Here is a 14223-nt window from a genome sequence, read left to right as displayed (position 1 = left end):
GCTCTGGTAGCTGCCCAATTACATCTCCCCAAGTGGCCCTTCCAAAGACAAATATCTATATTTTTATAATCTCTCCGCGTATGTAGAAGCTATGATGTAGAGAAGAGAAGTGGTGGGGCCCAAGGAGTATTAGAGAACCCGCATTGCGTTTGGATACAGCCACTCCCCGTCCTCTGGCCAACGGAGTTTGAGGACGTGGCAAACGGAATGGAATGATGGATAGTTATCCGGGTTCATCACCCGGACCCGGACCCGGTTCTTTTCCTTTTTATTTCTAGGACAGGATAACTGGTATTAAAGAGATGAAAGAAAAGGCACATCCATGCACGCGCAATTAAATAGATGAGGGTATGTCGGGAATAAATCGTACAGATGGGAAGCAGAAGTTGCAACTTGCAATCTAAATGGTGAGAACATCCAGGAAGCCTAATAAATGGTCTGTATATCATGTAAAGAAGGTTGATGTTCATATTTATCTCTTGTTTTGATAGATACCCTGCTCACTTTATATTACACTCTTTCATTAGGCAGAAAAAAACTGCACCAGTCTGTTGCATGGGTGTGTTAATGAGGTTAATTGGTTTCGGTTTTTTACCACGTGCAGATGAAAACTTACACAGGTGCCGTTGCGTTTGTGCTCGTGGGGAAATTAGACCTTGCCGGAAGAAAACAGGAAAATAGGGTTTTGTTGAAAGATTTCTCGGGGAAAAGGAAATGAGATATATGTAGGGGTGCAACTCGGGTCGGGCAGGTATAATTTTTTATAGGAGAACCCAAGATTTGTTTCTCGGTTTGGATCGGGTCATGATTTCATATTTTAGCGAATGATAGTGACTAATTTTAAAGATTGAAGAAAATAAAAACATATCTTCACACCAAAAATCTCTAAATTTATGCTATCATGTGTATAAATTTAAGGACACCATATTTTCACATAACAGACATGATCACCTCAGTGAAAACAATTGTATCAATGTATTGGAAAATAATTTGCTCTGTTATTCAAGTGATATTTAAGAAAGTCACAGCACACCCATATGAGTCGGGTTGGGTTTCAGGTTTCTTTTCTTTAAACCTGGCCCTACTAAAGTTTGAGTTGGGTTTTTCAATTTAAAACCCTACCATATGTAAGACCCAAGATTTCTAAAGGAAAATTATTTCTGCGCTCTAGTGTTTTGATAAACATGCGCTCCACCTGTTTGTCGTGTAGTATTTAAAGGAATGTCAGAGGATGTTACGGTTTTCAGAAAGCTCTCCCTTTAAATACTACACGACAAACAAGTGAGCGCATGTTTATCAAAACATTGGAGCACTGAAATCATATTTCCCTTTCTAGTGTTTTGATAAACATGCGCTCCACCTGTTTATCGTGTGGTATTTAAAGGAATGTCAGAGGATGTTACGGTTTTCAGAAAGCTCTTTAAACCGTTTAAATACTACACGTCAAACAAGTGAGCGCATGTTTATCAAAACATTGGAGCAGTGAAATCATATTTCCCTTTCTAAAACTGACTGATGTTATTTTCTTGGGTTGATGCAGGTCGGATAAACCCGACCCAAGTTGCAGCCCCAGATATATGTGCATAAAAGTTGAAAATTTACTAAGAGGGGAAGCCCTGAGAAGATTGATGCATATAATGGGCAGGGATTACTGTTGATCACGTGTGAAACTTTTGCTTCACTTCTCTACAACAGAAAAAATCGTAAGTAAACGTATGTGTTCATGTTTTATAATCCGATTTTCCATGACTTCTGGCGAGGAAACGGCAGAGAAAATGAAAATAACCGACCGCGAGCGATCTAAAATCTGGAAAGACACGTGTAGAGCTGTAGCCCACCAGGACAACGGGTGCGAGCCTAATGATACGGGAAAACCCACGCCGGACCGCGACCCGCCACGTACATAGCGAAAATCATTCAGTCCGTGGGTCCCGCAACCGCACTCACACCAATCTGATCCCTAGTAGGCGCTACAGAGCGGCTCCATTCGGCTCGGCTCGGCTCGGCTAGGCTAGAAGGTTATTGTTCTCATTTGGAGAGCCGTCTATTTCGTTGTGGCTGAGGTCGGTCGGGGTGGGCCCACCGCGTGAAAGCGACCGTCGAAAACTCAAACATGAGGAAGCTATGGTTATTGATGAATGATAGAATAAAGGGCGCCCTCCCAAAAATCAGCTCCAACGGCGCCCCTGTCAGTTGATTTTTGCAGATTCAACACGTTTTCCACTTTTTTTGGCGCATTCCACTTTTTTTGGGGCTTCAATTTGCAAAAATTCACTAATGGGGGCACCCTCGGAGCTGATTTTGCAAGGACGCCCTTCATTCTATCGTTCCTCATGTTTCATAAAATTAAAAAACCAACCAACCAGAGGTAGCCCTGCTGTCACCGCTAAGTTTTTTACTCTGAAAGTACCTAAAATGCCCCCAACGAAATGCCTTAAGGGACTGTTCGTTTAAGATAATGACAACCGATTGTAAGTGCTAAATCTATTATTGAACATAAAGTTAAACATAATTTTGAGCCCCACAATCGGTTTGGCATTGTTTTCATAATCTTAAACGAACAGGGTCTTAAAGCTATCAATCAATCGGGATTGTACGCTTATGTGTTGGGCCTAGGATGATTTTAACCATCCGATCAAACGGTGAATATGCACTTGATTTGATAATTAGGATAGTGTCATCATCAGCACGATTCCGTAACATGAGATATCCGAGGTGGGCATTTCTGATATTATCTAATAATACTAAAAATGATATATCAGGAATATTAAAAATAGAGAGAGAGAGAGAGAGAGAGAGAGAGAGAGAGTAGGGGACCCACAGAGGTAGACTGCTAAACAAGAGAAGAGAGGCAGTCTCAGGGAAAGAAAGAGTGGTTTCCTTTTTTAGGAGAGGCCGTTGAATTACGTCAACAACAAGCTCTCCCTTTCGCGTTTTCTATCATTTCTTCTTTTCTCTTTTCATTCCTTTATGTCTTTGTTTTCCATTTTTTTTGTTACCACTTACCTCTTCTAACGTTTTGCTGTTTAATTTATAATCCGTGAGTCTCCGTTACAGTTGCTAACACATTCCCTTTTGGTCTCTTTCAGTTGTGGGTGGCGAAGGAGGTTACCCGCCACAAAGGCCTTTTCCTCCGCCATTTTTCCTCTCTCTCTCTCCAGAAACTTTTCCTGCAATCCAGGGGGGCGATTTTAGATCAGATCAGATCGGAATCGGTGTTGAGAGAGTGTGGGTAATAATTTAGAGTTATACGCATTTGTCCCATTGGTCTCTCTATTTAATGTTCTCCCATTTGCCAAACTTACCATTTAAATAATTTTGTCTCTCCTTCGGACAAACTACTCGGGATCCGATCCCTCATGTTTTCACCCCGACACGTATACCCAATCAAAGTTGGATCACTTCACAGATTCAGGGTTCGGCTTTTCAGGATCCTTTTTGTTCTTCTTCGTTTCTCTTCTCCTTTTGGCACTGAAAACCAAGAAACAAGGCTCTCTCTCTCTCTCTCTCTCTCTCTCTCTCTCTCTCTGATGACCGAGGTTGAGCTGACCAAGATCCCAGGAATTTAGAATTTAAGTTGCGGATACAAGGGTCGTGTTCTATAATCTGTGAGCTCTCCACTTTCTTTCTAGACGTGGGTTTCGTTTGATTTGTGCATTATAAGTCAATTCATATTTTTCCATGTTGAATTTTTCTTGAAATATTTCTATCATGTTAAAGAATACTGTTCGTGTAATTTCATATAATTTGCAGACAATAGCTGTTAAAGTGCTGTCTTCTGGTAGTGATACTACTGGTTTTGGTTTGGATAATGGAAGGAGCTAGATCTAGGTGCTGCTACTGGCCGGCATTGTGATTGATGATGAGTACATCGTGCATTTAGAATTAATTTCTTAGTTAATTTCTAAAATTTATTGGTGTATAATTTGGTAAAGGTAAGGATTCAAAAAAGTGATTCTGCAGTGCCAAGTATAAAGGAGAGTAATGCTTAAACTAAAATCACTCACATGAACTATTTCATGAAACATCGATGCATGATTCATCTTTGGGTGTTAATTAGGTCAGTTAACCTCTCTTAGTGGAAACATTCATGTATAGGTTGATTTATAAATGAAATTCCACTGTTTTGTCAATTGAGAATTTTCATGATTAATTAGTGTTAGGCCGAAAATCGGTAAGAGCCGAGCTGGGGGACCCGAGAGGCCGAGGTGAAGGGAATGAGTCTTGTGGAACTGAGCTCGGCCGCGTTCTGCACAGAAGCAAACGAGGTCAGAATGACCAACCGGAGTGTTACTCCGGACAGGCCCTTCGACACTCAAGTCAGTATGAGCAAGAGTGCAGAGCTAGTTTTGAGTGGTGGGTGAAGAAGTTATTACCCTGTTTATGAGCTTTGGAAGCCCTTTTATAGAGGGAAAACGGGGGTAGTTGAGGAGTTATTACTCCAGGACAGGTGTCGGCCAGCGATAGGTTCGAGCTCACCTACTCTGCTGTAATTACCAAACTACCCCTGCTGACGCGGGATCTGCGGTGGGCCATCCTTGGGCCACGTGTCGACAGCTAATAGGCTGCTGTTTTTATACCCCATCAATTGGTATTATTGTGTTTATCACATTTTAATAATAAACTAACATGCGAAACTAGTAAAACTAAAACAGAAAAATTTGCACATGGAATGTATACATATGAACTATTTATTGGCTTTAAATGATACTTGATATTTATTGGCTTTATAGTATTTATTTGTGGAAAATATGTCAAATTTCATGATACCAGAACAATTACATTAAAGTTTGAATACTCAGTTCACAAGGAATGAGTTAATACTGAAATATTAGATTGGTTATATTGTGCTCACACATATTTTATATATTTGTTGTTAACACTAAGGCTAATATGGATCATATAGAGTGAAAGACCTCAGGCTAGAGAAAGAAAACCATACATGAATGTGCATTCTTATCTTATTTAGGAATTAATTATGTGCTTTTAATGGGTACATGTGTGAGTGTACATTACTATATTTCAATGTTAATTGAATAAAAGGGAAATAAAGTTGAGAATTTTTTTCAAATATTTTATGGGACAAAATAATCTATAGTTAGAGGTGGAATGATGAAGTGATTTAGGTATGCATGCTTGTCAATTCTATTTCACAAGCAATACACAACCTTAATAGATTGGGAACTTTAGTTCTGTCGAAGAAAGTTGGTTGTCTTATGAGAGATTACTAGAATCTTAAAATTTTCATATTATTTTATTCTATTTATTGATATAATCCTCATTTCTCTCTTTCATAAATTTATGTGATCAATGATTCCTATAAACAGTGTACAACAACCCCTATCACTATAATCAAAATTTCTATGTAAAATATGCACATGTTTGAATCTCTCACTCATTATTACATGGTTTTCCACCATTATGGTAAATAACAATGTTTCTCTCCATAGAAATGAACGATGATCCCCAATGAGTTTAAATTTTTTGAGACTTGACAATCATTTAGGTTAATTGATTTCATCGTAAATGTTCAAGTAGACGAGTATACATTTTGAAGGCATATTTACACAAGGTTGTATTCTGATTAACATTAGCATTACCTCATATGAGTTGTCAGTGTGCTATTTTTTTTCAAAGATTCAATCAAAACTCCATTCACCATATAAAATTGAAGCATATTTTTCTTAAACTAATGCAAACCTTTTTGTCAAGCACATCAAATGCCAATACTTTTTTATTCTTCTATACAAAGTTTGTTATCAATTAAAAGCTTGATCAATAAATTTTATGGTTAGTGAGTCCGTTATCAATTAAGTTGGTATGATGTGGTTAGCATTGCATCATTGGGGCTTTTGATAATTACTGGCACTTCCCATAATTCAAATCTAGAATTTTGAACGAGATACAATTAACTCAAAAACCAACAAGATCACGGGGCACATGATATTTCCCAATAGTCTCTAGAATTTAATGAATTTCTATGTTTACAAGGATGATAAATTTGCTTTGGTCATCATGAAAATATGTTTTTTGATTCACTGAAACAAACTCTATCATATACTGATGTTGAATTTTTCCATTTGAACTGAATCTCTTTTTTTTTTTCCAAGTTTGAAGTCCAATTGCCAATGTTCAAGTTTCTTCATCATTCTTTTTTTTTGTTACCCCTAACAGAACCATAAAAAGTCATGATCTAGTAGATTTAGCCCTTTCTCATCATTTCACATCTAGCTTACCTTGAAGTTCTTAACTCTTGCACCTTTATTCAATCCTTGTAAATATATTGGTAGCAAAACCAACTGATTCACCAGTCTTCTATCTAATTCACCACATAGAACTTACTTACAATAATAATTAATGTACCTTACATGTGTCTGTCTAAACACAAAGACATACATACACATGTATGACAATATTTTGAGGCTATTGATATTGCACTACCATGTTTTGATAATTGCACTAACTTCCCTTGGCTTTTCTTTTTAATTGACTTTCGAATGCCTTTGGAAATTGTAATAACCTTTTATGGCTCGTCAAATAATAAAACATGAGTTAATACAATTATCAAAACATGGGAGTGCCACTATCAATAGCCTATTTTGGAAGTGTGTTGTGTTACTATCATTGAGAAAGAAAATTCCTTGATGTTTTGAACTTCTTTAAATGTTTTGATTAATTATCCAAATTTCAATGCTAATAGTGTACATAATATGAATTGCAGGTTTTGATTACCTCATTGGGAGAATATGAATACTTTTTCACATGTTCCCCCAGGTTTTAGATTCCATCCTACAGATGAAGAACTTGTTGATTACTACCTTAGAAAGAAAGTTGCTTCAAGAAGGATTGACCTAGACGTCATTAAAGATATTGATTTGTATAGAATTGAGCCATGGGATCTCCAAGGTACCACACATATTTCACTTGTCAACTTAAATATATTAGTTTGTTATTTCTAGTAATAATGCATATATTTAATATCGTTTCTATCATTCAATTGTGCAGAAAAGTGTAAGATAGGAACTGGAGAGCAGAATGAATGGTATTTCTTTAGCCATAAAGATAAGAAATATCCAACTGGAACTCGCACTAATAGAGCCACAACAGCAGGATTTTGGAAAGCAACAGGAAGAGACAAGGCCATATACTCTAAGCATGACTTAATTGGCATGAGGAAGACCCTGGTCTTTTATAAAGGGCGAGCCCCGAATGGTCAAAAGTCTGACTGGATAATGCACGAGTATCGGTTAGAAACACATGAAAATGGGACTCCTCTTGTAAGTATCTCTAGTCAGTTTGTCACTTACTCCCTCTCATCTCTCACTCTCTCATTTGGTAAGAGATACACTTTATTAAGAAAGTAGTTAATTAGAGAAAACACAATAACTATAGCTCCCCTCTCTTCCTAACAAGCATCATGAAACTGGAGATTTATGATGCTTCTAACATTTGCAACTTTGCCATAATTGAAATTAAAAGTCTAACTTAAAAGTCTCTCTCTCTCTCTCTCTCTCTCTCTCTCTCTCTCTCTCTCTCTCTCTCTCTCTCTCTCTCTCTCTCTCTCTCTCTCTCTCTCTCTCTCTCTCTCTCACGCGTATGCAAACACGCACTCTTCGTGCACATGCATGTGAATGAGTTTATTGATTTTTATTTTATGATCATATAAAATGAAGCAAACCCCGAATACTTTCTCTTGATTGAAGTAGAGTTAATTTTTTGTTTGAACCAAATATTAGTTGTTGCACCAGTCATTCCTTCAAAAGAAGATACACACTACACCAAACATGTATACATGCATACTATTGCTAGTTACCTATTGTAACTAGGATTGTTGTGTAGCATAGTATCTGGTTGGACTATAAGAGAGAGAGAGACGAGTTACTCTAGTGGTCTCTTAGTTAAACTAGAACTAGGTCTTTGGCTTGGAGAAAAACCTAAGGTTATAAATTTTATTTATATTAGTGAGAGAAGGAAAACATGAGTGGGGAAGTGAGAGAAAACAAAGTGAGCTGTGAGAGGAAACAAAATGAGTTTTTTTAGGGCTTTCTCTCATGGTGAGAAATTGAGAGGGCATTTTCTCTTGGTTTACGTTGTGTATGGTCGTATTGAGAGGACAAGGGAAAGGGTTACGGTTTGTTGGTCTAGGGTTTAATCACATTGTAAACTTTTTTATTTCTTTCTCATAGTGAAAGATCGTGTTCTCACTCGTGGATGTAGGCATCTTTTCCAACCCATGAAAAATCTAGGCATGTGAATCCTGTGGTTTGTTTTTTTTTTTAATTTCTGTTGAGGTTCCACGAAAAAGCAATAGTCCCACATCAGACATGTGAGATGGATGTGGATGGGTTATAAGGGAATGGGCACCCTCCCTCTAACAACAAGCTTTTAGGGGCGAGTTCTACCCGGTTTGATTCCCTACAGCTGGTATCAGAGCTGGGGCGTGGTAACTCCCGGGAAGATCTCTGTAACCCCGGTGCGCCTCTGAGGATGATGGAATTCCCTCGGACAAGATCTCGTAGTTCCCACATTGCCGCCGCGTGGAGGGGTGAGATTGTCCGTGTTGCTTCCGCGTGGAGGGGGAGATTGGTGGGGTTCCACGCAAAAGCAAATAGTCCCACATCGGTAAAAACCGGTGGATGTGGGTGGGTTATAAGGGAATGGGCACCCTCCCTCTAACGGCTAGCTTTTAGGGGTGAGTTCTACCCGGTTTGATTCCCTACAAATGGTATCAGAGCTAGGGTGTGGTAACCCCGGTTTGCCTCCGAGGGCGGGAATGTCCCTCGGGGAAGATCTTGGAAACCCCGGTGTAGTTATCTCGTGGTTCCCACGTTGCCGCCGCGTGGAGGGGCGAGATGGTCCACGTTGCTTCCGTGTGGAGGGGGAGATTGTTGGTGTTCCACACAAAAGCAATAGTCTCACATCGAGCATGTGAGATGGATGTGGATGGGTTATAAGGGAATGTGCACCCTCCCTCTAACAACTAGCTTTTAGGGGCTAGTTCTACCCTGTTTGATTCCCTACAATTTCTTTAAATGTAATCATATCGTTTTTTTTTTTGCCTGTTGGATTTCTTAAAATTATGTCATAGTAATAACAGTGTAAACATCCACATGTTTAAATATGATGTTAAGTACAACATAGAGAAGAAAAACTTTATGGTAGAGAGAGAGAGAGAGAGAGAGAGAGAGAGAGAGAGAGAGAGAGAGAGGAGTTGGTTACTGCAAAATTTTGACACCTTGCTAAGACAGTGTTTTTATATTTGTCACATAATGTTTATGTGATACATGTAGTTAAATAGTTATGGGATATTTCCCTCCCGAAAAATCTTTACAAAATATCCGATAACCATGAGGTGTGTAGCTATATTTCCATGTGTTGGTCGATAGAACTGATAATTGCCATAGTTCAATGGATTATTTTGTTTTGATCGATCTGTTTTGTTTTTTTAGTTGCCACACCTTATTTTCTTAAAGTACTAAAAAGATCTTCATCTAATTTTTATGCAGGAAGAGGGTTGGGTAGTGTGTAGGGTGTTCAGGAAGAGAATAACAACAATACAAAAGGCAAGTGAGCATGAGTCTCCTTGCTGGTACGACGAACAAGTCTCCATTATGCCATACCTCGATTCACCAAGAAGGATAAATCAACCTGATATTGCAGGCCACAACCCTTATTCCTGCAAGCAAGAGCTTGAACTTCATTACAACATTCCTCACTATCCTTTTCTCCAGCTCCCACAATTAGAGAGCCCCAAACTTCCAAATTCCGTAGCCACTGCAAGCTGTAGTTCTATTGTTGCATATGGCCTAAACGTTAATCACGGAAGCAATTTCCAATCCGCTTCCCTCACACAAGTGGAACAAATGCAACAAAGCCATCAACATCAGATTAACTCAATATACAATAACCATAACTCAGAGCAAGTGGTTGACCAAGCTGTGACCGATTGGCGGGTTCTTGACAAGTTTGTTGCATCTCAACTCAGCCAAGAGGATGTTCCCAAAGAACCCAATTACTCCAATGTGTTTCAAATTTCAAACCACATGAACCTCCTCATTCGACAGTCCGACAAGTCAGAAGCAGAACATGAATATGCATCCACGTTCACCTCTAGCTGCCAAATAGATGAATGGAAGTGAAACCCTATAGAAAGTTTCCAGTATATACTGATCATAGGAAATACATTTTAAAGAAAAAAGGAAGTCATGATTCAGACTCATGTACATAACAAACTACAAACCTTTGTTGTTGGGCTGGCCTATTGAATATTGATTAATAGCACCCAACTGGTTAGGTCAAAACTACTACTCTTAATAAGATAAAGATATTAGATGAATGGTGCAGCCGAGTGTTGGTGTAACTGACACAGTGAGTGTTGAATGTATCACACTTGGTGTCAGCTCTATCTGCATATAATGGGTAATGGGCTTTATTATGTTGTCCATGCTTTGACATGCAGCCATGTTTGTTGGGCTTTATTATGTTGTCCATGCTTTGACATGCAGCCATGTTTGTTGGGCTTTATTATGTTGTCCATGCTTTGACATGCAGCCATGTTTGTTGGGCTTTATTATGTTGTCCATGCTTTGACAACTATGTTTGTTGTTGATGGAATTGACAATCTGGTTGATTTGAAGATGTTTTTGTTTGTTCTACTTGTAATATCATTAGAACAGATTTCTTGTTTCATAAAGTGCTTTTGTTTTCTGTTTGTTAGCTTCTCTTGTAGTTATTCTTTTGCTGAATTTAAATGCCTTGAGCGTGCTCCATAGCTTAATTAGTTTTAGAAATATTGTGCAATAATCTTGTGACCATTATGATTAATTAGTCAACAAAGCAATGACAGTGCCCCTACTTCCTATATGCCCAAAAGCTCAAGAAAATTCTCAGTTAAGTTAGGCAAAGCATCATGCAGATGCACACTTTCTAATCACAATAAATAGCTAAATTTTAAAATAGAAGTAGATACCTCAGAGCCTCTTTGGATGCCCAAAAAAATGGCCCTAATTTGAAAATAAGATTATTTTGATTTAATCTTATTTGCAAATGAAATATTAAGGCTGTTTTTTAAGCCATTTACTATCTCATTTTATGACCATTCATTTCAAATTAATAATAATATTTAACCTAAAAAACATTTGCAAATAATTAAGATTATAATGACAATAATTTTCAGACGTACCCAGAAAGGCCATTACTCTCTGGAAATGCAGATTTTGGTTCATCAATATATACCAAAATTAAAAAAATGGAAGTTGACACATTGTCTTGATCAGATAAAACAATGATTTATAGACAAGTGTGTGTCTATAAAGTGAAATGCCCATGTGATGAACATCACAGTAGTGTGCAAAAATCATACCTAATAATGGAAATGAAACTGTGATGCACAGTGAAGTGGTACGGTTGTTTTCCAGTCCCTGCTTGAAAGGTAATTAAAAGGCCAAAGTTAACTAGATTTAAATCGTTGTATAAAGTGTGAGGAATTTTGAACAGTTTCACACAATGTAATTTTGCACTGCGAAACCACCCACATCACTGGGAAAAATAGGCTAAAACCATCATAATATGTATTCCATATGACAGTGGAGCAAGGTCTAATCATTAAGAGAACATTAATTCTGCAAGGTGGTTGGGATCAAGAAAAAAAAAAAATTCAGAAAAAATTTCCTTGGAAAGTTAGTTTTCCAGCGTTTGGGTAGCTAATTTTCCATGGATTTTTCTGGAATAAAAAATTTTCCTGTTTTCTAGGAAATTTTCATTTCTGCTGGACCCTGGAAATTCTCTATCCATCTATTTGATTTTCAAGGAAAAAAAATTTCTTGATCCAAAGTTCCAAACAACCCCTGAGATCGACAAACAAAAATTAGAACATATATTACACAAAAAGGAATATGCAAGAGCCCCATTGTTGTTTTAGGAGAATAGGAAATTATTCATTTGAAAAAAGAAGATTCTTAAGGAGAAAGTTCATCTATATGCTCACCTTATAACATCTCCCTTCGGTTGATGAACCCCATTTCCAAACACCAACCTATTCAATACTACTAAATTTTAAGATAGCATGCCATGATAAACTCATTTTTTTTAAAAAAAAACTGATCTCATCATGTTGGCTAATATTCATATGTTTGAAAATGGAAAGTAATTTAGCTAAACATTAGAAAAATATTTTGGAAATACCCTACACAACAGTCATCAGTGTCAAACATAGGTGTTGTGATTCCATGCAAGCCTTGTGGGCATGTGGGTACCCCTTCTATCCGGCTTAGTCTGTGTTCCCCTGAACAAAAACAGGACCACTGGTAAGATGAACTCCTTTATCGCCTGATGCCTGAGAAGAATGGAAACAATTCATGTAAGTAGCAAAGGGAAGGTTAATATATCATATATGGGAATAAATCAACAAGATAACAAACCATAAGAAATTAGGAAAACAAAACAGAGGGAATGAGAAAGACCTTGGTAAGAAAAAACTAGAGCTAATGTATAGACTTTCAATTCAAGTTCGCGTTTCTCCACTTACAGACAGAAAAACTTAAAAACCTAATTATCGCTTCTTGGTTTAAGTTCAAGGATAAAAATCCCCACCCTTCATTTATATGACACCTAATAAGTGGAGGAGGAGTCGGGTAGTGAAGCAAAGGAAGTCCCTTTTAAGCAAGAAAACTTCCAAGCGACAAAATTGTTTGCAAAGCCATGCATGCATCAAGTCCCTTTTATTTTGACCTTGCCCTTTTGCTTGCTTCTATCAGTGTGTTTTCTGACCTTTTACGTTCCTCCAACCAAAACGTAGGTCACTGGACTGCCAAGTTAAAACCCACATACGCATGCATATGAAGGCTTGGGGGGTTGAATAATTAGGGTTTCTAATTGTTGTTTGCAGAGGAAGATAACATCATTCTTGACTGAACTCTCATGTGACCACATCATGCTTCCACTCTAAGTCAAACTTCGCTACAGTCCCGGGATATGCCATATCAAGTGTTTTCTCCGGAATCCTATATATCACGATATCTTTAGGAGTTTTTTTTCTTCTTCTTGAGATGCAATATATTTGTCAAGACTAAGGAGACCTGCCGCCTAATAACTACATGCCACGTGTGACAGGAAGGGGTAGTTTTGCTATTTTGAGAAAAAAGTCAAAAAATACGAAGAAGTTGTTCTTAGCGTGTGAACAGACTATTTAAAAGACAAAATGACTTAGGGCAGTTATCAAAACATGATAGTGCCAATATCAAGCTTAGTTTTTTAAAGGTCTATTATGGTACTTGTGTTATTGAAGCCATTCATGTATTGGGCCTGACGTAGATAAGCTCGTGCTCCAAAAATCCTCTTCATAGGATGATGCCCTCTTGACCTGGCAAACGGGTGGGGCCGGGTCACCCGTACGGACCTGGGTGGTACGGGCAGGGTCATAAATGACTTGGAATTTTACAGGTCATAATTTGGTGAATCCGGACCCCAACCGTACGGGCCAGATGGATCCGCTGGTCACCCTTTTTTTTTTTTTTTTCTCTCTTTTTTGCTGTTTTTATTCCCACAATATAATAGGATGATCCAGTCCGTCCATGTGATGGGCCATAATGTAAATAGGTTGTGCCCAAAAAATAATTTTCATGGGACGATCCTAGCCCTCTGATCTATGGAGGAATTGTATATTATTATATTTGGAAACCTCTATAGATCGGAGGGCTAGGATCATCCTAAGGAAATGATTTTTGGGGCACAACTTATTTATATATGTTGTGTTCCATCACATAGATGGTTTAGATCATACTATCATGTGGTCTGTACAATACTTTCTTAAAAATACAGGACTATAAGGGCTTAAACCATATAAAATCTCGATCATTTGGGTTTTTTGGGCTTTTATGGGCACCCGCGGGTCCACGCGGCGGCCCGGCCCAGTTTTGACTAGACCCGTACGGGCTGGGAAAATTTCAACCGGTCACTAAACCGATAATTACGGGCAGGGTGGACCCGCAGGTCCGGGTCACTTTTTGCCTGGCCCAATGCCTTCATAAACAAGTCCACAAATCGGAGGGTTAGGATCAAAGAAGATCTTGGGAGCCCTGTTTACGTTGGGGCCTGGCCCAATAAATGAATGATTTAGCTCACCCAAGTCTGTGGGCCCATGGAGGAAAAATAATACACTTACGGACCACAAAGCAAGCATGGTCCATCCACGTGGCATCGAGATGAGCAGTTTAGATCATCAAA

At 38.3% G+C, this 14223-nt stretch overlaps 1 protein-coding gene across 1 annotated transcript; it reads left to right on the top strand.

Annotated features, from left to right (window-relative positions):
• The first annotated feature begins 3509 nt into the window (after positions 1-3509).
• Positions 3510-10701, top strand: LOC143876561 (NAC domain-containing protein 7-like). The gene is made up of 4 exons (XM_077378268.1): positions 3510-3608; positions 6722-6906; positions 7006-7277; positions 9507-10701. The coding sequence occupies exons 2-4, from the start codon at positions 6747-6749 to the stop codon at positions 10137-10139; spliced, it is 1065 nt and encodes a 354-aa protein (XP_077234383.1). The 5' UTR covers positions 3510-3608; positions 6722-6746; the 3' UTR covers positions 10140-10701.
• Positions 10702-14223: the final 3522 nt, after the last annotated feature.

The sequence above is a fragment of the Tasmannia lanceolata genome, unplaced genomic scaffold (assembly GCF_043159265.1).
Source record: "Tasmannia lanceolata isolate RefF3 unplaced genomic scaffold, GAP_Taslan_0.1 ptg000005l, whole genome shotgun sequence".
NCBI lineage: Eukaryota > Viridiplantae > Streptophyta > Magnoliopsida > Canellales > Winteraceae > Tasmannia > Tasmannia lanceolata.
This window is presented reverse-complemented; position numbering and strand designations above follow the sequence as displayed.

Coding starts and splice junctions, on each gene's coding strand:
- LOC143876561 (XM_077378268.1), top strand. CDS start 6,747: ATGAATACTTTTTCACATGTTCCCCCAGGTTTTAGATTCCATCCTACA. Junction 6,907..7,005: donor TGAGCCATGGGATCTCCAAG/GTACCACACATA, acceptor TCAATTGTGCAG/AAAAGTGTAAGATAGGAACT. Junction 7,278..9,506: donor ATGAAAATGGGACTCCTCTT/GTAAGTATCTCT, acceptor ATTTTTATGCAG/GAAGAGGGTTGGGTAGTGTG.